This window comes from Orbicella faveolata, unplaced genomic scaffold (genome assembly GCF_042242905.1).
Source record: "Orbicella faveolata isolate gen_17 unplaced genomic scaffold, um_ofav_v1 contig_26, whole genome shotgun sequence".
Lineage (NCBI taxonomy): Eukaryota > Metazoa > Cnidaria > Anthozoa > Scleractinia > Merulinidae > Orbicella > Orbicella faveolata.
Window position 1 is genome coordinate 12,393,687 of NW_028301554.1, and position 27,966 is coordinate 12,421,652.

Genomic DNA, 27,966 nt, shown 5'->3' on the forward strand with positions numbered 1-27,966 from the left:
TATATACTTGCCAAGGGTGTTCTATGTTTTAACAGATCTTTAACAGCACGAGAAGGACATTTGAAAAAGAAACGCTTTAATGCTAAAGAGATCCTAACCGTCGCGTTACATGATACAACTGACTAAGGAGGCATAAATTACGACATACTTATTCATGTTCTTATTCACTCATCCACATTCTTGTACGTGCATTCTTGAACATTTTATACATAAATTAGCACATTATCACACCCTTTTATAACAAAAAAAGAGTCCTTAAACTATAACGGTTCGCGTTGTAACACACTATCACACACTCTCTTCAATAACGGAAACAGTCCTTAAGTTGCAACAGTTCATGGCTTAGGCAATTAGGTCAAAACATAGTCCTCAAGATGTTCTGGGACTCTGCGGACGCGCTGAGACCGTCTTGGCTCAGGTGCTTTCACAGGTGTTGCAGGCGGAGGTACTTCAGTCGGCACTTCAACTGCAGATTGAGAAGGCAACTCATTGGTTTCGGTAACAGACTCCACGGGCTCTTGTGGCTGAGGCTCGTTACACTGCTCAGGTTGTGTGTCATTGGTCGTAGCAGCAGATACGTTGGTCTTTCTAAGATGAATTCTGTTCCTGCGAAGAACGCCTTGTGGAAGTTCTACTTCGTAGGATCTTTCACTCGAGCGATTGTTGACAACTCCTTTCTGCTATTCCTTCTTTCCAACCTGCCATGGCTGAATTCTTACAGCATCGCCTTTCTCCAGAGGGTCTAAGTCACGGGCGCCTCTGTTGTAATAACGAGCTTGCTGTTGCTGGCGCAGGCGAAGCTTGGGTTGGGTCTATCTTCATCAACTACGAACGGCTTTAATAAACCAGCAGACATGGGTAGAAGACTTCTTGTCCTTCTATTAAGAAGGCGCTGAGCTGGGCTGATTTGAATTACCGCCGGTGGTGTATTCCTGTAGTCAAGCAGAGCTAGAAACCCATCTGAACCAGCCTTCTTGCACTTCAAGAAAATCTTCTTGGCTTCTTTCACAGCACGTTCTGCTTTGCCACTGGACTGACTGACTGACTGTGACAGGCACTGCTTGTACGGTGATCAAAGTCCTACTCACTAAAGAATTTCAGGAAATCACTATAAGAAAACTGTGGTCCGTTGTCTCTGACTAGCTGTTCCGGTATGTCGTGCCTCGCGAAATGCGCTTTGAGCTTCCTGATTACAGACACCGACGTTGTGCTTCTGAGGTGGTCAAGTTCAAAGAAGTCACTGAAATAATCGGACGTCACCAAGTAGCTCTTTCCCTCTAACTCGAAAAGGTCAGCTGCAACGTACTGCCAGGGCCGACTAGGCGTTTGGTGACTCTTCAGTGTTTCCTTGGTCTGGCTTCGCTCGTACTCTCTACAGGCTTCACAGGTAGATACGTGATTCTTGATATCGCCGTTCATGCCAGGCCAATAAAGACACTCGCGTGCTCTGTTAAGACAACCATTGACTCCCAGGTGTGAGTTGTGAATTCTCCTGAGAAGTTCGCCTCTGGCGGCTTTCGGGACTACTACTTTCTCTCCTTCGAAAATAAGTCCATCCTGAACGGACATTTCGTCTCTCATGTTGAAATACAGAGAGACAACAGGAGGCAGGGCACTCTTGTCATCAGGCCAGCCCTGCTGAATAACGGCCTTTAAGGATTGAAGGGACTCATCCTTCTCTGTCTCACGCTGAATTTGCAACAGTCTTGCTTGAGATATTGGCAGATAGTTCGTCACATTGATAGTTTCAAATTCTGATTCAAATTGTATACGCGATGGAAGATACGCTGTGGAGAGTGTGTCCGCCAGAAACATTCTGTTCCCACGCTCATATCGAATTTCCAGGTCATACTTCTGCAAACGGATCATCATTCCTTGCAACCTCTTTGGGGCACGATGTAACGACTTCTTGACGATCGATTCTAAAGGCTTGTGGTCAGTGTGGACATTGGGTTTTAGACCGAACGCGTAATCATTGAACTTCTCCACTGAGAAAACAATTGCCAACATTTCTTTTTCAATTTGCGCATAACGGGACTCAGTTCCTGTCAAGGCTCTATTGGCGTACGCTATGGGGTGCCCATTTTGCATTAGGATCTGGCTTTAGACCCTCTGTGGTAAGCAGGTGTCCATGGAATGGACCTTCCTTAGCTTTCAACTCCAGCTTCTGACTGTTAAGCTTGATGCGTTTCTGCTGACATCTGCTCATAAACCGTTCTAAAATTGCTGTCATGATCAGTCTCGTTTGTACCATGGATTAGAACATCATCTGCAATGCGTTTAACACCGGGAAGACCATGTAATTCTTGATGGCGATGTTTCTGAAATATTTCACTCGAAACGCTGAGACCAGACGGTAACCGAAGCCAACGATATCGCCCATATGGCGTAGCGAAGGTTGTGAGCATGCTAGATTCTTCATCCAGCTCCAGATACCAAAACGCTGACGCTAAATCGACTTTAGTAAACACACGTGCATCTGTCAGGTCAGGCAACAATTCATCGACAACTGGAATTTGGTAATGTTCCCTCTTAAAAGCAGCATCGAGAGGTTTGGCATCGATGCATTCACGCAGCTCACCAGACTTCTTAACAGCTACCACAATTTGACTGACCCACTCGGAAGTTTTTTTCACGTATTTTGGCGGTTTTGTTGTTCCGTTGTGTTTGTTAAGATGTCTTCTGAGGATGTTGTTGAGCCTTCTTGTTAGAATGATGTGCCTGCGTGTTTGTGTATGGACTGTCAGTTATATGATGTCAAGCAAATGGTTCTCGCTAAGTCTGCTGCTGTGTCGTCTCGTTCGCCGTTTTTGCCTGGTTATGCTGCTTCCTTGCTCTCTCGCCCGTCCTGTTCTGTCGCCACTTCCACGTCTGGTCTTGCTGTTACTGATGTTGCTGAGCCTGTTTACGAGCCTGATGTTGCTGAGCCTGTTTACGAGCCTGATGTTGCTGAGCCTGTTTATGAGCCTGATGTGCCTGATGCTGCGATGCCTGTTTATGAGCCTGATTGTTTTCCGCGTCGTCCGTTTTTGTCTCGTCCGCGTTTTGATTTTGCCGACTTGTCTTCGCCTCGTTTTTTGCCTGCTGAGTCCAGTTGTTCTGCTGCCTTTTCGCCCGCTGTTGCCTCTAGTTGTCCTGTAAGTGCTGCTGCTACTCGTGTCTGGTCTGGTCCTGTTCCACCCAGTCGTCCCGTCGCTTCTGTTCCATATGGTAGCTCTGTTAGTTCCATTGCTGCTTCGCCTGCTGTTACATTTGTGAGTTCTCCTGCCTCTCGTGTTTGTTCCGTCGCTACTTCGCCTGCTTTAAGTTCTGCTCCTCGTGTTTGGTCTGGTCCTGTTAGTTCCGTTGCTGCTTCGCCTGTTGTAACTTCTGCTCCTCGTGTTTGGTCTGGTCCTGTTCCTCCTACTCGCCTTGTTGGTTCTGTCGCTGCACCGTGTCCTTCGTTGTTGCCGCATTGTCGTCCAGTTTTTCCTTTGCCTTGCTTCGTTTTGGTTTTGCTTCCTGTTTTGCTGTCCACCCCGTTTGGCTTTGTTCTCTCGTTTTTGCCTCTGCTGCGTTGAGTTTGGACTTTGCTTGTTGTCTGTTTTGTTGTTGTTGTTTTTGGTCTTGGTTTCTTTCAGATGCATATTGGTGGCGAGCCTATTCTTTTAGGATCAGTCTGTTGACAGGTGTCCCTCTTTTGGGTCCACCTTTCGCCGTTGCTCTGAACAGTGTATGTTTGTCCTGTTGTCTGACAGTTTTTGCCTGTTCGTTCCTCGTTTGTTTTTATGTTTTTTGTCTGTAGGGGCGGGGTTCGATCCCCCGGTGAGGTTGACGTGTTGGTTGCACTCCCCTATTTAGGCGATCCAGTGTGTGTATTGGATTAGTCGTTAATGACTGGCAGGCATTGCACTGCGCATGTCAATCGCCTCAAATACAAAAAAACTTTCCAGCCGGCTATCTTTAAAACGGGGAACGGGGAACGGGGAACGGGGAACGGGGAACGGGGAACGGGGAACGGGGAACGGGAAACGGGAAACGGGAAACGGAAATCGGGGAACGGGAATCGGGGAATCGGGGAATCGGGGAATCGGGGAATCGGGGAATCGGGGAATCGGGGAATCGGAGAATCGGGGAATCGGAGAATCGGAGAATCGGTGAATCGGAGAATCGGTGAATCGGAGAATCGGTGAATCGGGGAATCGGGGAATCGGAGAATCGGGAAATCGAGGAATCGGAAAATGGTGGAACGGGGAACGGGGAACGGGGAACGGGGAATCTTTAAAAGCGGGAATCTTTAAAATGGAGAATCTCTAAAAGCGAGAATCTTTAAAACGGAGAATCTTTGAAAGAGGGAATCTTTAAGATGGGGAATCGTTAAAAGCGGGAATCTTTAAAACGGGGAATCTTTAAAAGCGGGAAACTTTAAAATGGGGAATCTTTAAAAGCGGGAATCTTTAAAAGCGGAAATCTTTAAAATGGGGAATCTTTTTTAAGCGGGAATCTTAAAAGCGGGTGATTTCTTGTCAACTACTGTTTCGACTTTCCGTCCTTGTTCCTGGTTTTTGTGATAAAAACGGCTCCAAACGACCCTTCCCCTATCACATCTTGTTCGCCGAGATCATTCCACTTGAACTGTGGAAGACCTTTAAAGCGACCGATTCTTTCTTCTTTAAAGCGAATGCAATGGGCACTTTGAAATTGTCTTCGCATGACTACATGGCGCAGAAAGTGGTATCATTAAGCACACAATGACGGATTATACGCGAAATTCGCCGCCACATCATTCGGGCATCTAGCATCGAATTACTTTATTGCTGGTTTTCAGTGTCACGCCGTTCAAAATAAATCAAAATCAAAATCAAAACAGTTCAAATGATAAAGTCCAGAATCTTGAAGAGAAAGAAGGTAAATATGCAAAGACTTTCGCCAAGATTCAGGTCACAGCAATGTTTCTTACGCAAGATATGCGGAAATTTTTTTTTACCCAAATTTATAGAGATTTTGATGGAGACGCCATGCTGGCGCCCATCCGGATGCATGGCGGCCGGAAACCAACAGAAACATCTGTCACGGAGTTTTGCTACAAAAGCGTGAATTTATCTCCTCAGGAACTCAAAAACATTTTAAAAATAATACTTTTTCTAATACATGAACTGTTCAGATAGCCAAATTCCCCGAAAAAAGTCACTCTTTAACCACTGAACATGACAGCTTTCTTGCCCGTCATGTATAAAATGCCGCGTCACGCAAAAGCTTAGAAATTCAAGCGTAGTCTATTACAAAACCAAGAACCCACGTGGAGCGAAAATTTGTATGAATATTAGTTTTCAGCTGCTCTTACACATCATGAAAGTAAAATCTCAGGATGATTAATAGTTTTGTAGTTTGAATTTTAGCGACGTCATGTGAAAACCAGATTTACCAAAAACGTGTTTTCCCTGCCATATATTTGTCGTTAAGTCGTAAGTCCTTCCATTAGCACATGATAAGACTACGACAAATATCCATCGCTGTGAAATTCAATTTAAAAACGTTACAGTCCGGAGTTAAGATAAATCCAGACGGTTCGATTCTTTGGTCGGTCTAGCGGATCTCAAAGAGTGAGAATCGAGATTTGGACCGCTCCACTATCCCGCTAAACCGATGTGCTTTAATAACGTGCAATATAATCACAATGAATAAATTCCACAACTGCCCCTGTACCTGTGGAGTTGATACATGTGACAGAATAAATAGCTTCCGGTGAGAAACTGAGAGATTCTCGTTTACTTTTCTGTAAAGATTAACGCTATTAAATATTCCCCATGTTAAAGATTCCCGCTTTAAAGATTCCCCATTTTAAAGATTCCCGCTTTTAAAGATTCCCCATTTTAAAGATTCCCCGTTCCCCGTTCCCCGTTCCCCGTTCCCCGTTCCCCGTTCCCCGTTCCCCGTTCCCCATTCTCATTTTCCGATTCCCCGTTCTCCGTTTTAAAGATAGCTTGCTTGTTCTTTATTCCAAGTAAGATACGATCGCGTATGAGACTGTCACGCAAACAAACGCAGAGATTGCAGGTTTTAGCCAAGGTCTTCAAATCAGCGACGAAATTGTCAACCGTTTCCGTAGGAAGCTTGTCCCTTTTGTTGAAACAATATCTTTCAAAAATCTCGTTTACCTCGCCAATGCAATGCTTTTCCATCTTGCACATAACCGAGGCCCTGTTAGGGGGGTTACCCATGTCCCCTGTCTGAAATTCGCCACCAGCCATATCGGCATTTCGCAAGATTCCTATGTCGCCTGTCGGAATCTCGTCTCAGAGGAGTTGTGTCGGGAAATTTGACCTTGTTCGATTAAAACGAAGCTACTCGTATCGTAATACTTTTGTTTATTTTTAAAAAACCGACACAGTGCTCTGAAGTCTCACGCATTCAACATGAGGCTCACGCATCGAATTCAATCTTGCGCTCTCACGCTGAAGCTATTATTAACCGCGCGGCCATGGGCCGAGCGCGGTTCATGGTTTACCCATGGTTTTTGGTTGCGCCTAAATCCTACCGCTCACAAGGACAACCGAGGAGTACTAGGAACGAGTTTCCGAGTTGAGCAGTTTTCGGAAATTGTCGGCTATTCCAATATGGCGGACTATACCAATCACATAAATATGCGAATTGCCAGTGGTAAAACTATGTTGATCAACGAGACAAGTACGTTTTTATTCACTTGACAAGTTAAGAATAATGTGTAGAGAGTAAAGCAGTGAGTTGTTCGGCAAATGCTGTATATTTCTTTAGATCTCTTCCCGTGACCAAAATCGATACATCGTTCGGGATAGAGTTTTATTATTAAATTATATGACTTGTGTGACTACTTTGCTAGCCCTTTACTCGTGGAAAACACCAATTAAATTCAATCATGACTTTTAAGAAAGAAAGCTGTTGTTAATAGTGTTATTATCGTGTCATTCATATCGTTCATGCCCATACATATCCCGAAGAAAGTTCTACAAAGATTAAGACCATTACGTCATCGGAGATTTGTCAATGGCTACCACTGATGGTGCAATAATACAGTTTGTGTTGATCAAGTGATGTGATGTCTACAGTAAGAAAAGAATCATTAATGACTGCTTTGGAATGTGCACTGCGTTCCGACGGTAGTGCTAAGCAAACAGTTAAATTTTAAAAGCGCGGTTATAAGATCTAAGAGATCTTCTTGTTTCTCAGGCATTGAAGGTTCTTTGCTGTTTTAGTCAAGTACATACATAATTAAGTATCTCTTTGGATATAATTTACTCCTTGTACGTTTTGCACTTGCTTCGAACACTTTTCAGCAGTAGGAATTCCTATGCAGAGCCAGCATTTCTCCGGTCAGTGGGTTTAATGATTACTCTATGGTTACTTTTAAAGTGCACCTAACCCCCAAATTTTTTTTCGCTAAAACGAATCTAGGCTTTATTTGAAGCATTTGGGCGAAGAAATTTTTGAATTTGGTTGAATCCTCGATTTTCTATGCCCTTTCAAAGTCGCGCTTGAAGTGTTTCACGACCGCGTTTTAGGGAGTCTGGGGCGGCGGTTCCTGATGACGTCTACCCAGGAACCAAACACAATGGCGCCTCAGTCAGCTCTCTGTATTTGCTGGAGAAAATGGAAAACAAAACTAATCGTTCCGATGTATTTTGGGACTAAAACGTCCAAGCTTTGTCTCAGAATCATTTTGTTTCGTCACTGGAGTCAGAGTTAAGTTTCGATTTGGAAGATACCAAAATAAACTTCGATCGAGCACCTTCGACAACTGTGAACTCACTGCTTAGAGCTTTGAGAGCAATTTACAATATTTCAAGCGACGAAGGGGAAGACTTCTTTGCCGACGAGCTGCTTGTATATTAGGAATGGAAAGTTAGATACGAAGTGGAGGAGCAGGCAAACGAAAAGCGGGAAAGAAAACTCAAGGACTGCTTTGGATGGTAATTTCGTCAACTAAACATAAGATTCCCACTCGTGTTTATAGCCCGTTTACATTTGTCCTTAGCGAGAATGTATTTTGTCAAGGTATGATTGTTCTGTTAAATCCAGTTTGTGTTTTACTTTCTGTTGAATGCTTCATGTTTATAAGAGCGACGTACGAATTGCAGTTTTCGAGACTTGATGACCTCCAAAACTTTGGCTTCGATCGATTGAAGATCGTACTGTTTGGACCTGTATTTTTGAAGCTGCGAGAACAAGGTGGAAGGAAACATTTCATACAATTACCGATTTCACATTGTCACACGTTTTAAGTCGTAACTCCAAATAACCAATGTAAATTGTTCTCAAAGTTTGCAGTGAAATTCGTCGGATAAGCGAAAAGGATGTGTTCCCTAAGCGGTCCGCAGATAATGTTCCGCGGTCATATTTTCGACGCTATTGCACAGAATCTCTGTCGCACTGCTGATTTCCAAACCTTCGAAAAACTCTGTGAGTCTAACAATTTTGTTATGATGTAATTCTAAAGGATTAATTTTCTACTTTTATCTAAATCGAAAGAGAAATAAGTGCTGGTTAGCGGCGTACAGTTGCGACCTATTTACATATCAGTTAATACGCTTCTTGATCATGATCGGATCACACAACTTTGCCGGTTATGTTATAAATACTGCGGGATTGTAAGATATAGGTTGTCGGTAGTATTTCTACAAATTGCTGGTTAGCTTTAAGCAGAAAATTTATGAAAATAGCGTTCGAAAGTCTGCGGAACAAATTCCAGTGAGAATTCTTTAATGGTTCTCACAGATTTAGTTCGCTTGTTTCGGTTCGACAAAATCAACCGTCGTTTACGTCTTTATTGTACCATTAGCCGATCATCGTCAATAAATTGTACAGTATATCTTTCTTTAAATCTGGAATATTACTGCAACGGCCGATAGCACCTCTGGAAGGCGTTTCTGCGCACTTTTCGAATGTGTATTGCACAATCCTGAAGGAAATGAGAGGACGTGAGATATCGAACCTTCCTGGGTAGACGTCACAAGAGCCGTTGGACCCATTCTCCTCAAACTCGGTCGTGAAACAAAATGGCGGTGTTTTGGAGCTATTTTCGAGATTTCGTCGGGGCACAGAAAATCGAGGATTTCACGGAATCCAAAAATTTTTTCGCAGAACTATTTCAAATAACAAGTACATTCGTTTTAACGAAAAAAAAATTGGGGGTTAGGTGCACTTTAAAGCATCACATTTCGACTCAGAATGAAGGAAAAGACTTCTTAGCTACTTCAATTTTTCAAAATTTTGTAAGGGACTGGAGGCATGCTGGGGGGCATATCGGGGGCATGCTTCCTAATGGCTTGGGCACGCTTTCGAGCGCTGAAGTTGCTAACCTCCTGAGGGATGTGGGGGCATGCTCCCCGCGGGAAATTTTGAAATTTAGACGCTTGGAATTGCTATTTTCAGCCATTTTCCAGTCAGTATTTGGACCTAAAGTACAATCGGACCTATGACTATTTTTACCATGTTTATGTTTAACAACCGTTCTTTAACTCAAAATCTCAACGGCCTCAATCAGATAATCTCTCCTATGTATAATCTTCCTTTGAATTTGGCGTAACCCTTATCTTCTGCTGAAGACGAGAAGACCTTGCCAGCTTTCCCCTGTCTCTCTTTTCCTTCCATAATGCCATTTGTTGATAATACAGCTTCATATTCTTTTACTGGTGACCCACTAATAAAAGTATGAAGCAGACGGTCGAAGATCTTTTTTGTTTCCTTAAGCGTGTTTTTAGGCGTTTTAGGGCACTGCTCACTCAGCTGAGAGTGAGAAAAAATACTCAGCAATGACGGACTCGATTTATTCGACGTGGATGTTTTAGTATATATAGGAAAGCCTGGGTTTCGCGACCCGTCGACATCGCGCGTGAGAGAGGAAAACACATTTAAAACTCTGGAAATGCGTCTTCACTTCGACTCAGACGTTTAAAACAATCACTGCATTCTCAGTTCCGAAATTCGTTGTCGGTCCATCTTGCCACTGGTGCCGCTTTCTCTATTTCGCTGGAGTAGTCTGTCGTTCGTCGACAATTCATAGCTCTCATGTCGCCGTTTCCTTTAGCATTTAAAGAAACCGGAAGTGCCCCGATATATATTGGAAGTTACCCTATCAGCGCGTGCGCAATTTACATTACCAGCGCACTTCGGTAAGATCAAACAAAGCCACACGGAGTTAGTTTTTAGTGCAGAGTGCACTATTGGGATGGTTATGGGGGTTGCCTGCCGCTAAGGAACTAAGGGGCTATGGCCCTATGGCCCTATGGCGCTAAGGTGTAAACTTTAATGTTTGTTTAATTAATTAATTTCAATTAATTAATTAGTCTAGAGGCAAGGAAGTAGTGGGAGTAGGGTGGGAAAGGTACATGTGTACTCTATGTAAAACACATTCCATCGCCGTCGCTTAACTTTGAACATCGCAAAGCTATATATTTGTTTCAGGTAACCCCTTGCTCTCCTTGTGGTACCATTCTCCTTAGAACAAAACTAATTTGCCCTAAACGCATGCGTAGATTAGTTAGGGTTCGTGGCTTCTATATTAGGTGAAGGATACATTGCATACGGAATCACGCACAGATGTTGAGTGGTTTTCCTTATGGTAGAGCTCAACATGTAAGACGCATGCGTTCTAGCATTGTTAGTGTTATACACTATCTTTACACGCGGTATTTTATATATCGTGTCAAGTGACCAAGGACGGCAGTTATTTTTCAGGTAGCGCCATTTGTCCCTTTTTATTGCAAAAGTGAAACGTTACTGTGGCTGCGTAGCTTTTAGAGTTACAAACAGGTCGGTTCAACAAATATCATCTGCTGTTTTCAATCTACAATAGTGTGCTTGTCAGAGTTCAAATATATTGCTTCTCCTTAACGACTTGTTTATTTCTTGCCTTAATTGTGTCTGTAAGAGACACCAAAAAGTTCTCAAGTTAGTGGCGTTAATACTCCGCAAATTGTGAATTTGTAACAAAAGAGACCAGGAAAATGCTCAAATATTGCTGCAGACGCCGTGGCACCTAATGAAAGCGCAAATTAATTTAATCAGTCTTTGAGGAGACTCATTCATATCGACCAAGTAGCGCTGTTTATCTTCAATACTTTTCGTTGAAAAGCTTCTCAGCCATCAATATCGTTGTGTGTTAATTTTGAATTGTTTTATTGTTAACAACAAAGGTGACAACAGAAAAAGAAAGTGGTATTTCGTGACTATCTGATAATTAAATTAGTTCTTGTTCATCGGTAAAAATTTGCATTTTTAGTAAAACATCGTCTCTGTTCCGTTTCTTCATCACTACATTAGATATTTAACTTTCTTTCATTTATCTCCAAAAAACAAGGACATCTTCCGTATGTTTTGGAGAAAACAGGGGTTTCATATTACATGGCTTTGCGAGGAAAACAAAAGTATCAAGTTACAAAGTTGGCGTGAAGAGCTAAATTGTCACGTTTGCTGCTTCAGCGTATTGTTGAATTTAAAATGAACGAAAATCAACTTAAAGCACCAGTAGTAATTAATTTGTGCGTAATGTTTGGACCTTGAATGAAAATACAACCTTGAAACATACACACTGCAAAGGGGAAAAGCCGTAGCAGACTATCAAGGTAGACACAAACCGGAAGTGAACCGAGCAGGGGTGAGTACTTATGGGACTACTGTATCAGAGCTATCAATTGCGCTCGGCACTATCTGAGATTGTCTCACTAGTTTTACTTTGCATTTTGTGAAACACAAAGAAAAGCATCTAAAATATCAGCGAATTTGGAAGTTATTAAGTTCCTTTTTTTTTCCGCGCTCAGACTGACGTAAGTAACCGGAAGTGAAATTTCACCTCCTTAGCAACGCGCGCGAGCGCGCGCATAAATCGGTTAGGGCGGGGGGCGGGGGACGGGGGGCGGGGGGGGGGGCGGGGGGGGGCGCTTAAAATAATTCCGTGCGATAACTCTGAGGAACCCTGGGGAAGAGGCTTATTGTACCTATGTTGCATTGCCTCATGGGAGAAACCGGGAGTTTCAAGATGGCGGCGGCTTTGAAACCAATAATTCGATGGGCCCAAAGCAAGGAAAAGTTGTTTTTAACGCTTGAGCTTACAGATGTCCAGGTTTGATATCTACAACAATGAAAAGTGCCATTTGTTTTCTCCACGGGTCATATTTTTTGGCTAAAAGTTGTTTTGTTTGTGTTGACAAGTATCCTGCTGTAGAATTGACAAGTAACCGGCTGGTCTTTCAAGGTGAGTAGATTGCTTTTTGACAACCTTGATTAGTCTGGTGATCGAGGAGTGAGCTTGTTCCCACCACTGTCTTAATAACTAAACATGTTAAGTAAGTCTGCAAGTTAAGATGAAGAGCATGATTTGCAGTCTATTTCTTTCTGTACATTCGTACATGAGCTTCTGGAAATGCGCAAGTGAATTATGAATGATGTGCTGACTTCTTTATAATTTGTAAAACATGAAAGGCCTTATGTAATTTGTTCCGTTGTTGTAGATAGGAAACATTCTGAACTAAATTGTAATATTGATAAATGAATCCAAAATGCTGATTCACTTTCTTTCCAAACTTAAGTCTATGTTTTCTCCTAAACCTACGTAATGCTTTGTAATCGCTTTTCAAATCCTTCACCGCCTTTTTATTTTGGGGCTCTGCCTTTACATGAATGTCCCTATCATCAATATACACTGTAGTGTAGTGACATGTACATATCACATCATTTGAGAATTTAGCTGACAGATGATGGCCTTGAAAATGTTTTTTACACATGTCACCATAAATTGAATTCAGAAAATGTTTGTAATGGGTTACAGTATGTTCACTGAAACCAGGGCCATCCAGACAATGAAAACCAATCAGATTCACAATGAACGAGTAGAGATTTCATTGATTTTGTATCGGAGATCTGATTCGCTGAGTTTGAAAATGTTGGAATCTATTGTTTGAGTTCTGCCATATGATTGGTCTTCATTGTCTGGGTAGCCCCGGTTTCAGTAAATGTACTGTAAAAGTTGAACAAAAAACAGTTCATATGTTTCTTCTGTTGTTAAAAAGTTGTTATAGAGTCATCTGGTTAAGAACATTGTTGTTGTTGGCAACTCCCTTCCCTATCATATATTTTTGATTTTAATTATTTTTGACAATATTCGATGTGTTGGAAATGTGATTAAACACTGCTCTGAGGGTTTAATGAATTATTCACGGTCAAGACTGAACCTAGTAAGGAGAAAAAATGTATACTAAGACACAAGTCATATCTAAACATTGTTATGGTTATGATTTCTTTGTTTTAACTTGATGAATTGATGGCATTTTCAGTGCTGGAAACTAAACTTTGACAGCACTCGCCATCCAGGCAAGTGACTTTCAAAATCCACTCACCTGGTGTAATTTTCACTTAATGATTCACAAACCACACATTTTTTCGCTATCTTGTAATCATGGAGGCCCAGCTTGCCATTCTGTGTTGAGCTTTCTTGTTCTGGTTCAATTAAGGTTACTTCAAACCTTTGTGGGTGTCCTCCAGAAAAAAAATTGTATGTGCGCTGTTTTGAAGGACACCCCTACAAACTATATATCAATAGAAAGGTTATAAAATGTACAATTCGATAAAATAATATTCTTTTTTGCCGACTGCATTGCGAAGGCGGCAGAAGCCGTTAACGCCAAAACAACCCACTGAAATTGCGACGAATTAATCAGATATCAAATGCGATTATTGATGCAAAATAACTGTGCAGTGTTAATCGCAAAGCATCAATCTCTCAAAGCGTGTCAGCATTTTCTTTCATTTCTATTGGTTATCTTTTTATACATCTGTCAAGTTCCACTATCGAAAAATTCGCATAACATGTTGCGTAAGAGACAGCCACGAGAAAAGTATTTGAAATAAGAGAATTTGCCGACACGATTTTGTTCCGTATCTATCACTGAATGTTCTGGCCAAATTTCAAGGAAAACTGTCGATTCTATGTACCCTATTAATTCATTTAAAGAGGAGGGAATCTCTTGAAAAACGAGTGCAAGTTTTCGCCTTCTAAAGATTTATAAACATGTCACGCCTTCTCAGAGGGATATGTCAACTCAAAATGCTGCCAGCCAATGAAATAATGGAATCCCTAGCATTCACAGTAAGGAAAATTGAGCTTCGCGGTAAAGCGATAGTGTTACAGTCCCGTTTTAGGTGCGTACGTTTTAGGCCGGTGGTCAACAATAAAGGGTAAAACGGAGAAAAGCAATGTGCAAATAAATAAAAAGAAACTAAGGAGCAATTGCTGAAGAGTGATTACAAAAAGGCACTCTTGACGGACATGAAATCTCAAATTGAAAGTATTTGATATAGGATCTCTGGATTAAGCCGTTTGCTGCGAAAAGGTCCCTGAGGAGTCCATGCCTTTTGGAGATTATGACACCTTGACGGTTAATTAACTTTTATTAAAAAACCTCTTTTTCCCAATAACTCACGCATGTTTTAATATTTTGTTTTCATTTTTTTGGAAAATGTTACGTTGAATAATGAACTTTAATTTGGTTGGAAAAAAGAAAATTTGGAAAAAGTAGCCCCACGAAGGTTTGGAGTAACCTTAAGATAGCTTTGACCTTAGGATCGTAGACCGATTTTACTGTTTTATCCTCAGTTTTCTCATCATCTTTTGACACTCCTTGGAAATTTTTCCACACTTCTGTAGTTTTAACTGTAAAACAGCTAAATGAACAGCCGTCAGTACCAAATTTGCATATATGCCTAGAATTAGGACATTAATTTTGGGAGTAAACAACCTGTCAGCATGTGGAGGACTGATGTTCTTTTCTTTCCTTCATTATGTAAATTATCACTGGAGGAAGCTGTGTTTCATTTTTTTCTTTTTATGAAAGACTCTGTTGTGTATTATTGGCAAATAATCCGGGCTTCCCTATGCTTTTCACACTCGCATAGGTGAGCAGGTGAGCGCTAATTGCTAACACTGCATTTTGAGAACTTTCATTAATTCTCATTCAAACTGAGTTGTACTTCAGGCAGTCTATTTACAATCAATAATTTTTAAGACAGCACAAATCTTATCACTCCTCAACAAATTTTTTACCCAGGATTTGGTCATGGGGCCAGAGGGGAACACCAGTATCATGTGGACATTAATTTTTACAAGCCAGTGGACATAACAGTGAGTTCTTGTGTTGTTAAATGTTATTTTGTACCAGTTACTGGTTAGTTATTTGAAAATATTTGTCTATTGTAGTTTTATGTTGTGTGAAATTATCTGACTTATTCTCAGGTTTTCTAGTCATGAACTACAGTCACAGAACATTGAGAATATTATATAGTAAGCTGCACAACCAATCTTCTGTTATAATTACAATCAACAGCTCAGAGAAAAAGTCTTTGAACATTTTCTGGGGTTATACATGTATCACCAAGCACAAAGTAGCTTACCCCAGTAACTCTTCAACTGGAATAAACCAGCCTTGCGAGAGCTAGATCTTCATACCGCTTGTAATATCATCATGTTTCATGATGCCAGGACATGTTTTTGATTAGCACCTGATAAACCAGGAAAAAAGCCTTTCAGAGCAAACTTAAACCAGCATGTTACTGAATTGGGCCAGAACACGATCCAATAAAACTAGAACATTTTCATTCCTACTATGGACACGTTTCTAAAAACAACAAAGATAACTGAATTCCCAGGAAAATAACAAAAGCAAAAACAACAGATAACAAAAGAAGATGGCAATGGCAGAAAAAAAATAAACAGCACGCAACGCATGCAGAAGCAATGACGTTTAAAAATAATTATTGTTACTAGAAGATTGGAACATAAGCAGACAAACTGATTCTTAAACTAAACTGTAGAACTTTTGTGTTAGAAATTTTAGGGGTTTACATTTAGGGTAGTCCAGTGGTAGTTCATTCAAGTAGTTCATGTACCAGGCCCATCTTGTTAGTCCATGTGCTAGGGGTCAGCGAAATGTACCAACCCAAAAGAAAGATTAATAACTAAAAAAAATAAAAAGCACTCTGCTGATCCTACAAACTGCAAAGGAAAGCAGCAAAGGAAAAGTTCCTCTCTCTGAAATCAACACCTTATTATCTTTAAAGATATTTGGCAAAGCTAATTACCTTACCAGAAATTAATTTGTTGTTTTAACCGTATACTTGTCATATCGCGTGTGCGACCCACTTGTCTATCTAAAATTGTATGTATCGAAGATATGTTATTATGAGTTTGCCTGTGAGCGCAAATTTATTGGACACTGTATAAACCAAAATCCGCCCCCAAATGTTCGTTTAAAAGCTGAAATTAAAAGCACTCCACTGATCCTACAAACAGCAAAGGAAAGCCACAAAGTACAAGTTTCTCTCTCTGAAATCGACACCTTATTATCTTTAAAGATATTTGGCAACGCTAATTACCTTACTGAAAATTAATTTGTTGTTTTAACCGTATACTTGTCATCAATGAACATTTGTGTTGTCTTTACCCCGACAAAACAATTATCGATTGTTTAATCACAACCACTCTTTTGTTGACAGAAAATATAAAACAGCACATTTCCAAAACATCATAAAAAACTGCAAACTGCAAATGAATCTTACCCTGACTTCATTATCACTACTGTAAACCGTATATTTCAGTGCTCATACAATGCTCATACAGTGCTCTCACAGTGCTCATTCAATTCAGACAATGCTCATTCGATTCACTTCAAGACTGGCAAAAGTACAGCTGCACTACCAATCCGTAAATTTTATGTAGACCCTTCAGCTATCACGTGTGCGACTTGCTTGTCTATCTAAATATGTATGTATGGATGATATGTTCTTATTATGAGTTTTCCAGTGAGTGCAAATATATTCAACACTGCATAAACCAAAATCAACCCCTAAATCTTCGCTTAAAAGCTGAAATTAAAAGCTCTCCACTGAACCTACAAACAGCAAAGGAAAGCAGCAAAGGAACTCCCAGAGTGCATTTCGCCTCCACAGAGGGATAAATCGTGCGCGACATAAGGGTGACAGACATAAGCACAATGAAATAAGTGAGAAAACACTAGCCAAAGGAATGCATGCATGCCAGCTTAAAGCGATGACGTCACACAATACGTCATTGCTTAAAAAAGAAAACAAGCAAAGCCATTCCTAAAGAGTGGGTCATTTGCTTCTTGAGGGAAGGGGGATGGGTGGTTGATTTTGAAATAGAATTCCTTCTAACATGCTCTTGCCAAAAAAACCATGCACAAAAGCACTGCCAAAAAAACAAGTTCAGTAAGCTGAAAAAAGGCATGTTAGACAGTGAAAAAATATCATTCATACATGCCTGAGGAAAAAAATTCCAAGTGCTTAAAAGGGTTAACAAAAAAATTCATGCCTATAACCAATCACCCACCCCCAGCATGTTTACCATTCAGGATGATGTGCCTAGAATGTTTGATTAAGGTCACTCTCTGCGCAAATTGTACTGAAATAATATATTATTAAAACACATTTATTACTATAATTTATTGACCTCTAGGCAAGTAGCCATAAAGTGCTGGAACGTTATGTAGAGTTCTCCATTGCCAAGTTACCCGGAGAGCATGGTAAGATTCAAGTTTTAGGACTATGTGATAACAACAGAGTGATTTCTGTTCCATTGATACATGATTCAAACGTTTATCCGATGTTGATTTTGCGTGTAGTGTTTTGGCCTCGTCTTATTGTGGATGAACAGAAGCCAGCATGGTTAAAGGTTAACTTTGATCGGTGGCAAAGTGAAGATGCATCTGACAGTGAGAATGATGAACAAGAACAGCAAGAAAAATTAGAGGTGAACAGCTAATGCCTATATGTTCAAACAAGGAAGATACAGTGTGGAAGTGTTAATATTAGTACCCACAAAAAGCAAAGAATGGGAAGGATACAATAAAGAAATGATTATTTGGGTGGAAGAAGTTAAAAGCTAGTAGTTATTGTCACACAACACTTTTCACCTTGACACATTTTTGAATCAAGTTACTTTATGTGACAAGAACTTAGTTCTGTGCCTAGAATTTAGAAACTTTTTAATTACTGTTTTTACACTTCATATTATTCTTGCCTCCTTTTCTTTTCAAATTCTGGAACTTAAACATGACTGTGTATGTTATATAGAGGATATTACATGCCCACACATGGATATGAATTTTATCTTCGAGTATTCAACTCAATATCTCAGTGAGCGCAGGAAACTCATGAGATTTGGAGTTGAACACGAGAAGATAAAATTCATATCCAAAAGCAGGCATGTAATATTCTGTTTATTACATAAACATACTAATGACGACATTTTTGGCAATTTTCCAACGATTTCCGACCACTTTCCGAAGATTTTCGAAAATTGTTCTGAAGGCCAGATGAACAATTCCGAACATTTTCCGAACATTTCCAAATATTTTCCGAAGATTACCACAGATTGCCGAAGATGTTTCAATCATACATCAACAAATTTAAGTGTAGTTAAAGAGACAAAAGAAAAAAGTTATCAAAAAGGAATGATATCTTCACAGTGTGAAAGATAAGAATAGTATCTTCACTGCGCGATGAAGATATGATTTTTTAGTAAAAGGAAAAATCCTGGTATTTCACTGGTGTTTATATAATAAAGTATTGTTATTCATGCATTGTGTGCATTCAGTGAGTTCTGCACATGTTGAGTTAAATTCAAATAGGGACACAAACTTAAACATGATTGCTTGTCTTATTTTAGTATTGTTGTTAGTAATAAAATTGGTAATGATTGCTTTCATTTACATGTACTGGCTTTAATTATAAATCATCAATTGAGAGACATTATTTCCTTTTGTAAGGTAGCTATATTTGAAAGGATCAATAACATTCAAAACAGACGTGTTACCTTTTTGCTTCCAATTTTTAGTGAAGCACTGCAATTATACATGCATCAGACATTTCATTATAGCTGTCAATTTCATTTCAGAATTTTATGGCTCAAAGCAAAGCAATGGAATTAGATCTGGAAAATGAAATTGAAAAAACAAAAAAAGAAGGTATTCTTTTTGTTGTTTTTATCATTTTTGATGTAACTCTCAATAATTTAGGTTAGGTAGGATTAGGGTATGAGAACATAGGACTCAATTGCCTCAGGAAAACATCTCGATTTGAAACAAAAAATCTTGTCAAAACAGTTATTAGATATAAAATGTAAATGACTTTACTTGAAACTACTAAAGGTTACACTCTGTATTGTACATTGTATCTCAGTTTTATCCCATTAAGTGATTACCTTAGTAGGTGATGAAAAAGTCTCCTCAAACTTCTAAAACACTCAGAAGAAAATGAGCAACCAAAGAACTAACAAGAAGAAACTGAGAGATCTTTGTTTGCCATTGTTTATAGCTTTAACACAACGACACATCAGCAGGAATTTTTTGAACAAATTAAAATGTGTAGTTAATTAAAATGTGCTGCACATTATAGGAGAAATGAAATTGTGTGTTAGTGCTTGTAAATACACTGTCAAATATGACTAAAACTATTTTGGAGTTAATGAAGTGTAGAAGTCAGTGATTTGATACCAGTGAGTAAATATCTAGTTGTTATCATTCAAACAGGTGAATGCACTCCTGTAAACTGTGATGATTGTTGATAGTCTTGTGAAATTGCTGTGCAGTGCTTTTTAATCAATGTAGTGAAAATGTGGTAATAATTATTTTGGGTGTCAAAAATATTGTTCAAATGGTTATCTAATAGGTGTCATGGCTGCAGCATCTGTCCAATTGTTTACTATATTCATGAAACCTATTTTATTTTCAGTTTTCAGATTTATTCGAACATTCTATTTGGTTGTGTATAATCTTATGCAAGGAGCATTGTTTCTTTACATCACATCAGTTCTTTTGTCCAAAGTAATTTTTCAAGGAACAGGTACGGCTAAGTTTTATGAAATTATGTTTGTTCTAGTAATAAGAACATAATTTTTATGTATTCATCATCACTACAACCCAGCACCAACCTTATGATGACTGTTACTGAACAACTTGTGTTGTCTTGTTTGTTCTACTTCAAAAAGTCCCTGGATCATATACATGGAAAGAACAGGTCAACAAGTTTCCAACAGTCTGTGTTTTTCACCAATAAAAGAAACTTCTGCAGCCAAACCACATCATGAGAGAATTTTGCTGCTGAATGTTTTCTGGAGCTATATTCACAGACGACCAATATCAAGAAAATAATGCCCAAGTTGTGTTCCTTTTTGGCATCAATCTACAGGGATGTAACCATCACAGTTTCTTCATGGTGCTGTCTACAAATTGGCACATTCCGAAGGTTTAACAGGGTGTTAAAGTGTTACTTGTATGTCACTTATAAAAGATACACATACTGTAAACTGAAGACCTTTTAACAGACAGATAGTAATTTGATCCCTGTATAGAGGACATCCACAGAATTTCTTTTATTCATAACAGATGGTGTGCATATCAAAGGTTAAAACAACCTGGTTATTTTTCATTATAATAGCAGTTACTGAAATACATTTTTTTTTTAATTCAGGTGCCTTCCCTCAAGCTTATGACACAGTCAGTGATGTTTTAGCTTCTTGTCAGCTGGCTTCTTTCTTGGAAGTCATTCATCCTGTTGTTGGCATTGTAAGAAGTGGAGCTCTGGCTCCATTCATGCAGGTAGATTTTTTTTTCTGCACATCACAGTCACTGTGTCTGTGAAAACAGTTAAGTGCCGTGCTTGGGTAACCCACATAGTCATGAAATAGACATAGTTTCTTTGTAGTCTTCTACATGTATGTAAACCAAATGTACCCTCTCTACAGATCATCACCATCATCAAAACAGTATTGAGCTTTAAAATTCAAATCTTAGGAATAGTTTATCAGTGTAATGGGGTGTTTTTCAAATTTCACGGTTTAACATAAAAACTGGTGGAAAGCAATTCATAAGATCAGTTTACAAGAAAGGTGTGAAACTGTGAATTGCCCCTATACTTTGTCAAGATTTGTGGATTTTCTTATGGTATTCAGTGGTCCTAATGCATGGTCTATAATTTGGAGTGCAATGTATGCAGTGGTCTTGCACAACAAATTGATTAATTCTCTTTTTTTAGGTCTTTGGAAGAAACTTGCTGCTTTTTTTAGTGGTTGTTGCAAATAAGGAACTTCATAAAGAAGCAGCTGTATTTGGGCTCTTTCTTGTTTGGTCTCTCATTGAAGTTGTTAGGTATGAGTTTATCAAAGTCAAATACAAATCTGTCTTTTACCAAAAAGAAGATAGTGTCCCATTTTCTCTAAGAAAATAATATACGCTTGAGGTCTAGGCCTAATACCCCCAGGGGGTTATGGCTAAAGATGAAGTGAAGTGAAGAGGTCTAGAAAGCTGCTAGTAGATGTACGAGCAGAAAGTGAGTTAGTTCAGCAGTGTCTCTAGACCGTAAAGGTACATTATTTGGTTTAGAATTAGTATGAAAAAGCGATCATAATGTTTACATCTTAGAAGGGGCAGTGATTGCACTGGCAACACAACATCTGGACATATGTACTTTATAATTTCCAGCCGTGATTCTATCAAAAAAAAATAATGCATGTTCAGCTCCAATAGTGAGTATACAGCAGCCACATTCTAAAACAATATGGAACATTTTAATGTTCTAGAAAGTATACAACCAATCTAATCATCTAATTTTGCAGCTAACTGTTCAAGGAATGTAAAGACTAGAACGATGTTTGTTCTGGTGTAGGATTAGATCACTTCTGGTTGAGATGGAACTTTGGTCACAAAAGTGTCTGTTTCAAGAGGACATTCTATTTACTTTTCATAACAGTTTAAATTTCAATGTTGTTGTTCTAGGTACCCATTTTATGCCTCTCAGGTGGTTGGATTTAGAATTGAACTACTGATATGGCTTCGATACACAATGTGGATTCCTCTGTATCCCTTGGGTATTCTCTATGAAGGTACAATAGTCATGATAGTAATGTGGGGGGCCATAAACAACCAAATGTTTTTTTCAAAAGAATGCCAGGCCAGGAAAATTAAAATGAAACATGGCTGATTGTGGTGTTCCCATTTGTCAAGTCAGAACTGAAAATCGCAAAACTGCCCATGCGATTGATCAGCAAACGCTTCTTAGTTTAGTAATTACAATGGCTGCTACGTAATAACAGGTTATTTCAGGGGCACCCAACGGATCGTTTCGGTAAATTATCTGTTCGGAAGGTCTTTAATCCCCTTTGATTTTCTGAAGAGAGTTGTCACCTCGAACTTTCGTGATATGAGAAATTTAATGTCTGTTGTTTTCGGATTGTTAAAAATGTCGTTTTGGGTACGCTAAAAAGGTAAGCTATCATTTTCGGAAAGGCGATAAGACCTAAGGGTTTCGGGAAATGGACCAAAAAGCCCTAATAAATTCGACAATACTCAAGTTCCCCTAGAATAACCGAACAGATAAAAATTTTTTTAGCGCAACCTAAAATTAACCTACAGAGCTTTAAAAGTACTCTACGTAGCCTAAAACAGCGTTTTAAAGCATACGAGAGAAAACGGTCGTTGGGTGCCCCTGTTATTTGTGAATCTTCTTTAAAACTAATGTTCCAAGTAAATGCTGTTGAAAAGGAGGACTCTGCTGAGGGTTGTCTTACATATGAGCCTGAAAATAAAAATGAAGTGCACAGTAACAAGAAAAGAGAATGATAGAAACGTGAGTACTAAAGGGCCGTATTGACAAAATGTTGGCCGGGGGGAGTACTCCCTTATATGGGCTATATAGGTATGTGCGGCCCAAAAGGGTAGGGTTTTTCGGCCGTTTTGGTCATAAATAGGGTATCGATTTTTGCCATTTTGGTTACAAATCGGTTATGGTTTTAGAACTCTAGTCTTGAATTGGGTATGTTTCTTAGAAGAAGCTACTTTTTCATCATTATTAATAAGACCGTCAACAAAAGCCCTTCATAACTTATGTTTGGGGCAACTGTGTCAGCCGCAAAGGTCATAAACAGGCTATCGCATTTTTGGTCAGGTCATAAATAGGGTAGCAAAAAACGCAGATTTTGGTCATAAATAGCCTAAGGGTTTTGAGAAGTGGGCCACACACCCCCACCCAACTTTTCTGGAAGTACCCCCACCCTCATGAATATCGGTCCGTGGTCTTCATAATACGGACCAAACGCGCAGCGAGGTACGTGCCAAAAATGAAGCGATATTCTTCCAATGCAGTCCCGAGCAAGCTTGGTTAGTGAGAGTGTTATTACACGACTGAAAATATCGAACAAAAAAATCCCATGATCATGGACTGGAAAGAGACCGTAAACTCGTCTTGAGAGCTCACTTAGCGGTTACTAACTCATATATGTTATGACCTTTTTTTTTTACCAAAAAGAAAAGAAATTTTGAAGAAAAAGATAAATACTCTTTTGCGTGTAAGTTGATTTTTTCAGACTAGTGAGACAATCTCAGATAGTGCAGAGCGCAATTGATAGCTCTGATACAGTAGTCCCATAAGTACTCACCCCTGCTCGGTTCACTTCCGGTTTGTGTCTACCTTGGTAGTCTGCTACGGCTTTTCCCCTTTGCAGTGTGTATGTTTCAAGGTTGTATTTTCATTCAAGGTCCAAACATTACGCACAAATTAATTACTACTGGTGCTTTAAGTTGATTTTCGTTCATTTTAAATTCAACAATACGCTGAAGTAGCAAACGTGACAATTTAGCTCTTCACGCCAACTTTGTAACTTGATACTTGTGTTTTCCTCGCAAAGCCATGTAATATGAAACCCCTGTTTTCTCCAAAACATACGGAAGATGTCCTTGTTTTTTGGAGATAAATGCAAGAAAGTTAAATATCTGATGTAGTGATGAAGAAACGGAACAGAGACGATGTTTTACTAAAAATGCAAATTTTTACCGATGAACAAGAACTAATTTAATTATCAGATAGTCACGAAATACCACTTTCTCTTTCTGTTGCCACCTTTGTTGTTAACAATAAAACAATTCAAAATTAACACACAACGATATTGATGGCTGAGAAGCTTTTCAACGAAAAGTATTGAAGATAAACAGCGCTACTTGGCCGATATGAATGAGTCTCCTCCTTAATTTGAACTTTCATTAGGTGCCACGGCGTCTGCAGCAATATTTGAGCATTTTCCTGGTTTCTTTTGTTACAAATTTACAATTTGCGGAGTATTAAAGCCACTAACTTGAGAACTTTTTGGTCTCTCTTACAGACACAATTAAGGCAAGAAATAAACAAGTCGCTAAGGAGAAGCAATATATTTGAACTCTGACAAGCACACTATTGTAGATTGAAAACAGCAGATGATATTTGTTGAACCGACCTGTTTGTAATTCTAAAAGCTACGCAGCCACAGTAACGTTTCACTTTTGCAATAAAAAGGGACAATTGGCGCTACCTGAAAAATAACTGCCGTCCTTGGTCACATGACACGATATATAAAATACTGCGTGTAAAGATAGTGTATAACACTAACAATGCTAGAACGCATGCGTCTTACATGTTGAGCTCTACCATAAGGAAAACCACTCAACATTTGTGCGTGATTCCGTATGCAATGTATCCTTCACCTAATATAGAAGCCACGAACCCTAACTAATCTACGCATGCGTTTAGGGCAAATTAGTTTTGTTCTAAGGAGAATGGTACCACAAGGAGAGCAAGGGGTTACCTGAAACAAATATATAGCTTTGCGATGTTCAAAGTTAAGCGACGGCGATGGAATGTGTTTTACGTAGAGTACACATGTACCTTTCCCACCCTACTCCCACTACTTCCTTGCCTCTAGACTAATCATGAATTAATTGAAATTAATTAATTAAACAAACATTAAAGTTTACACCTTAGCGCCATAGTGCCATAGCGCCATAGCGCCATAGCGCCATAGCGCCATAGCGCCTTAGTTCCTTAGCGGCAGGCAACCCCCATAACCATCCCAATAGTGCACTCTGCACTAAAAAGTAAGTCGTAAACGTACAAGAACATTCAAGATAGTGCCCAACTCAAAACTTGGAAATTATTGGACTGACAATAGAGCAATGGCTGATAGATAAACATATGTAGAAACACTGACGCAATTGTATGGCAGTTAATAAGCAGTCAAATCGAAACTAGTATTGTGTTGAAAAGAAGGAAACATATGTTACTCGTACTTCACGTGTAAAGATATAGAGCTTTATAGTTTTCATCTGTTCCGCTTTATTCAATTCTATTTTATTTGACTTTTCAGGTACTCTCATTTGGAAGGCAATTCCCTTGCTGGATAAATCGGAGAGATTCTCTGTCAATCTGCCGAATGCATTTAACTTCAGCTTCAGCTTTGCTTGGTTCCTGAGAATATACCTGATCTTTCTCGTTGTTGGTATGTTCAAATGTATTGACACCTCTGCGGTGCAGTTACAATCAACTCAGATTCACATCAGGATCATTCATCTAACATCACTGGGATCACGGTGCATCAAAGGCAGCAATTGACGAATCCTTACTTATAGTGAATCCATCAGTTGCATGCACCATAATCCGATTGATTTTGGATCATTGATCCCTAATCATCACACAAAAACGCACCCATAGAAGAACATTGTACCTAACAAAAAGAAAACAAGAAACACTCTAGTCCATAATGTAGGCGCTTCTTGAGCCGACAGATTAGCTTCGTATTTGCCAGATCAGAGAATTCTATTCATCAGGACTTTGTTTGGCTATATTATAGGGTTAATCAATGAAATAAATATTAGCACATCACATAGCAGAACCGAAATAGGCAAATAGTGTGGTAGCTTTATTAACCCGTTAACCCGGGGTACGAACCAAGGGTTCCATTGTTCATTTGATCTTATTGTTCACAACTAAACTAATATCTGTACGTCAAAGATTTGCGATCTTTTGATTGTCAAAATAGTAGTTGTACAATGAAACACGGAGTGAGCCGATAAAAGGGAAGGACACGCCCCTGTCGAACGTTTGGCTGTCATTAATTGATCAATATTGGTGGTTGTCAAGAAACTGGTCGTGACGCTGGCTCAACAGTAGAGCTAAAGGAAAATTTGTGTGTAGTAAACTTACAATGATAAATATGAGCTTGTAAGTAACAAGCCTCCATATGAGCATATAACTAAGACGAGGCTCCTAAAAAGTGACTGTCGGCATTTTAGAAATAGGGATCTTTTTAAGCAACCTGTTTAGAACCTATTTGTGTTAGTCTGAGGGGTTAAATTCCTAAAAAGACATACATGATGTACCTCTTACTAACCGAGTTCGAGGTCCGTACTGTAAGTTACGGACCGTGCTTTTACCCCTTCGATTTATTACCTAAGCGGGAAGTGCGCGGGCCATAAATCTAAGGGGGAGGTGTGGGGGGGGGGGGGGGTGGGGAAACGAGAATCCGTAACTTACGGTACGGACCGAGAAGACGAGGTTAGTTATAGTAAGATATTTGTTATATCTCTACTGTGTTTCTGGCGGGTTCGGGAACGATTTCGATTCATGCGGAACGGCTTCAAATTTCTGACGCAACTCGAAAGCAAAACGAGTCAATTTGAAATCGTTGTTCAGTCGTTAGGACGTTTTAATACACAATTTAAAGTAAAAGAAAGTTTTAAACTTTTACTTGCTATAAAAGTTAAGAACACTTGGCGATAAATCACGAAACATTTTGGCAACAAAAACAGCTTTAGATTTTAGCGGGCCGTACAGTAGAATACGACCCGCTAAATTGACCAATCACAGCGCACGCAGTAATTGAGAGATATAATAATACAGTGTATGAGGTATTCGCCGTCGTTTGACAAATAGGCAGAATTCGACGCTGTTGTTTTACAGAGTATGGCTTAGAAATCCATCAGGATGCGATGGGAACATGCAGAACCGCCACGGAAATGCTCATTACAATTTTTAATGCTCATGGTTTGAAAAAGCTCCCCAATTTTGCAGGAAACTAGCGTGCTTAAATTGCACCTTAGTCAAATTAATCAATCAGATAAGTACAATTGAGTGCCCAATGGCATTTATGATTGGCAGGCTGAACATCATAGCCTCAATGTATAGGCTTTGTTTAATACTGAGGTCTTGACTTCAAATCGTGATGTTGTCGGGGTTGTACAACATGCCCATCAGTATTGTCTGTTTTTTACAGGTGGCTGTTACATGATGAGGCACATGTATATCCTACGACAACGTAGATATGGCAAGAGGAAAACAAAGACGAGATAAGCATGGAAAGGTTATGCCATTTCATCCTGAATGACAGCTTGAAATCAAACGTTTACTGCTATCAATGGTGATGGGAAAAGCGAGATGTTTTTAAATGTGGATATACATGTGTATGCAGCCTGTAAATGTAATAACTTTGCGTTTGTTTGTATGAAGTAAATGATCTAAGTGAACTTTGATGGTACATTGTAACAATGAAAGAGATTAACTGGCAGCTGTCCTCGTAGCTCAGTGCAAAGCTGATTTGCAAAGGTCGTTGGGTTCAAGCCTTTGGAGCCTGTGACTTTTCTTCAGTTTTTTCCCCTGCCAAAAAACATGCATATCTGCGAAAATCGCATTCTCTTTTGTTGGTGTTCATTTTATTTTTCATGTTTTTATCAGGGGACACTAAATAACATAAGGGAAAAGTAAAGATTGTGTGAGGTTCTCCAAAGCCACCTATGGCAGCCTGTCAATTTTTTAATTCGATTCACCTAAAAACTGACAGGAATAAAAGATGTACATGGTCTGACATTCCTATAGATTCTTAAGAGTGAATGCCTACAAAAATGGACCTAAATCGCCTATCAATGGCACAAGTCGAAAAATTGATTTCGCTTGTATTTTGTCCATAGATAGGTCCTAGTAAGAATAGAAACGGACCATAGTTAGTTTCTGCTAATACAGCTTTCTTTGGTAGAAATACGCCAAAAACGATTTCGACCCGATTGGGCTCAAAATCTACTTCCGGTTTTGCTGAATTTTCCGAATATTTGATTGCTTCGCGCTCCGCAGAACAGTTACTTGAGAATA

The 27,966-nt window shown here is 39.5% G+C and overlaps 1 protein-coding gene across 2 annotated transcripts; it reads left to right on the forward strand.

Moving 5' to 3' along the window:
* Window positions 1–11,920: 11,920 nt before the first annotated feature.
* LOC110063331 (very-long-chain (3R)-3-hydroxyacyl-CoA dehydratase-like) lies at window positions 11,921–27,685 on the forward strand. Of its 2 annotated transcripts, XM_020770306.2 has the most exons (12): window positions 11,921–12,076; window positions 12,166–12,208; window positions 15,057–15,130; window positions 17,480–17,546; window positions 17,646–17,773; window positions 18,920–18,989; window positions 19,756–19,866; window positions 20,494–20,621; window positions 21,058–21,170; window positions 21,798–21,904; window positions 25,193–25,324; window positions 27,098–27,685. In XM_020770306.2, the coding sequence occupies exons 1-12, from the start codon at window positions 11,954–11,956 to the stop codon at window positions 27,172–27,174; spliced, it is 1,173 nt and encodes a 390-aa protein (XP_020625965.1). In that variant the 5' UTR covers window positions 11,921–11,953; the 3' UTR covers window positions 27,175–27,685. The 2 variants fall into 2 exon arrangements, with proteins under 2 accessions (XP_020625965.1, XP_089151354.1); XM_089295228.1 differs by having other exon boundaries at window positions 17,480–17,773.
* Window positions 27,686–27,966: the final 281 nt, after the last annotated feature.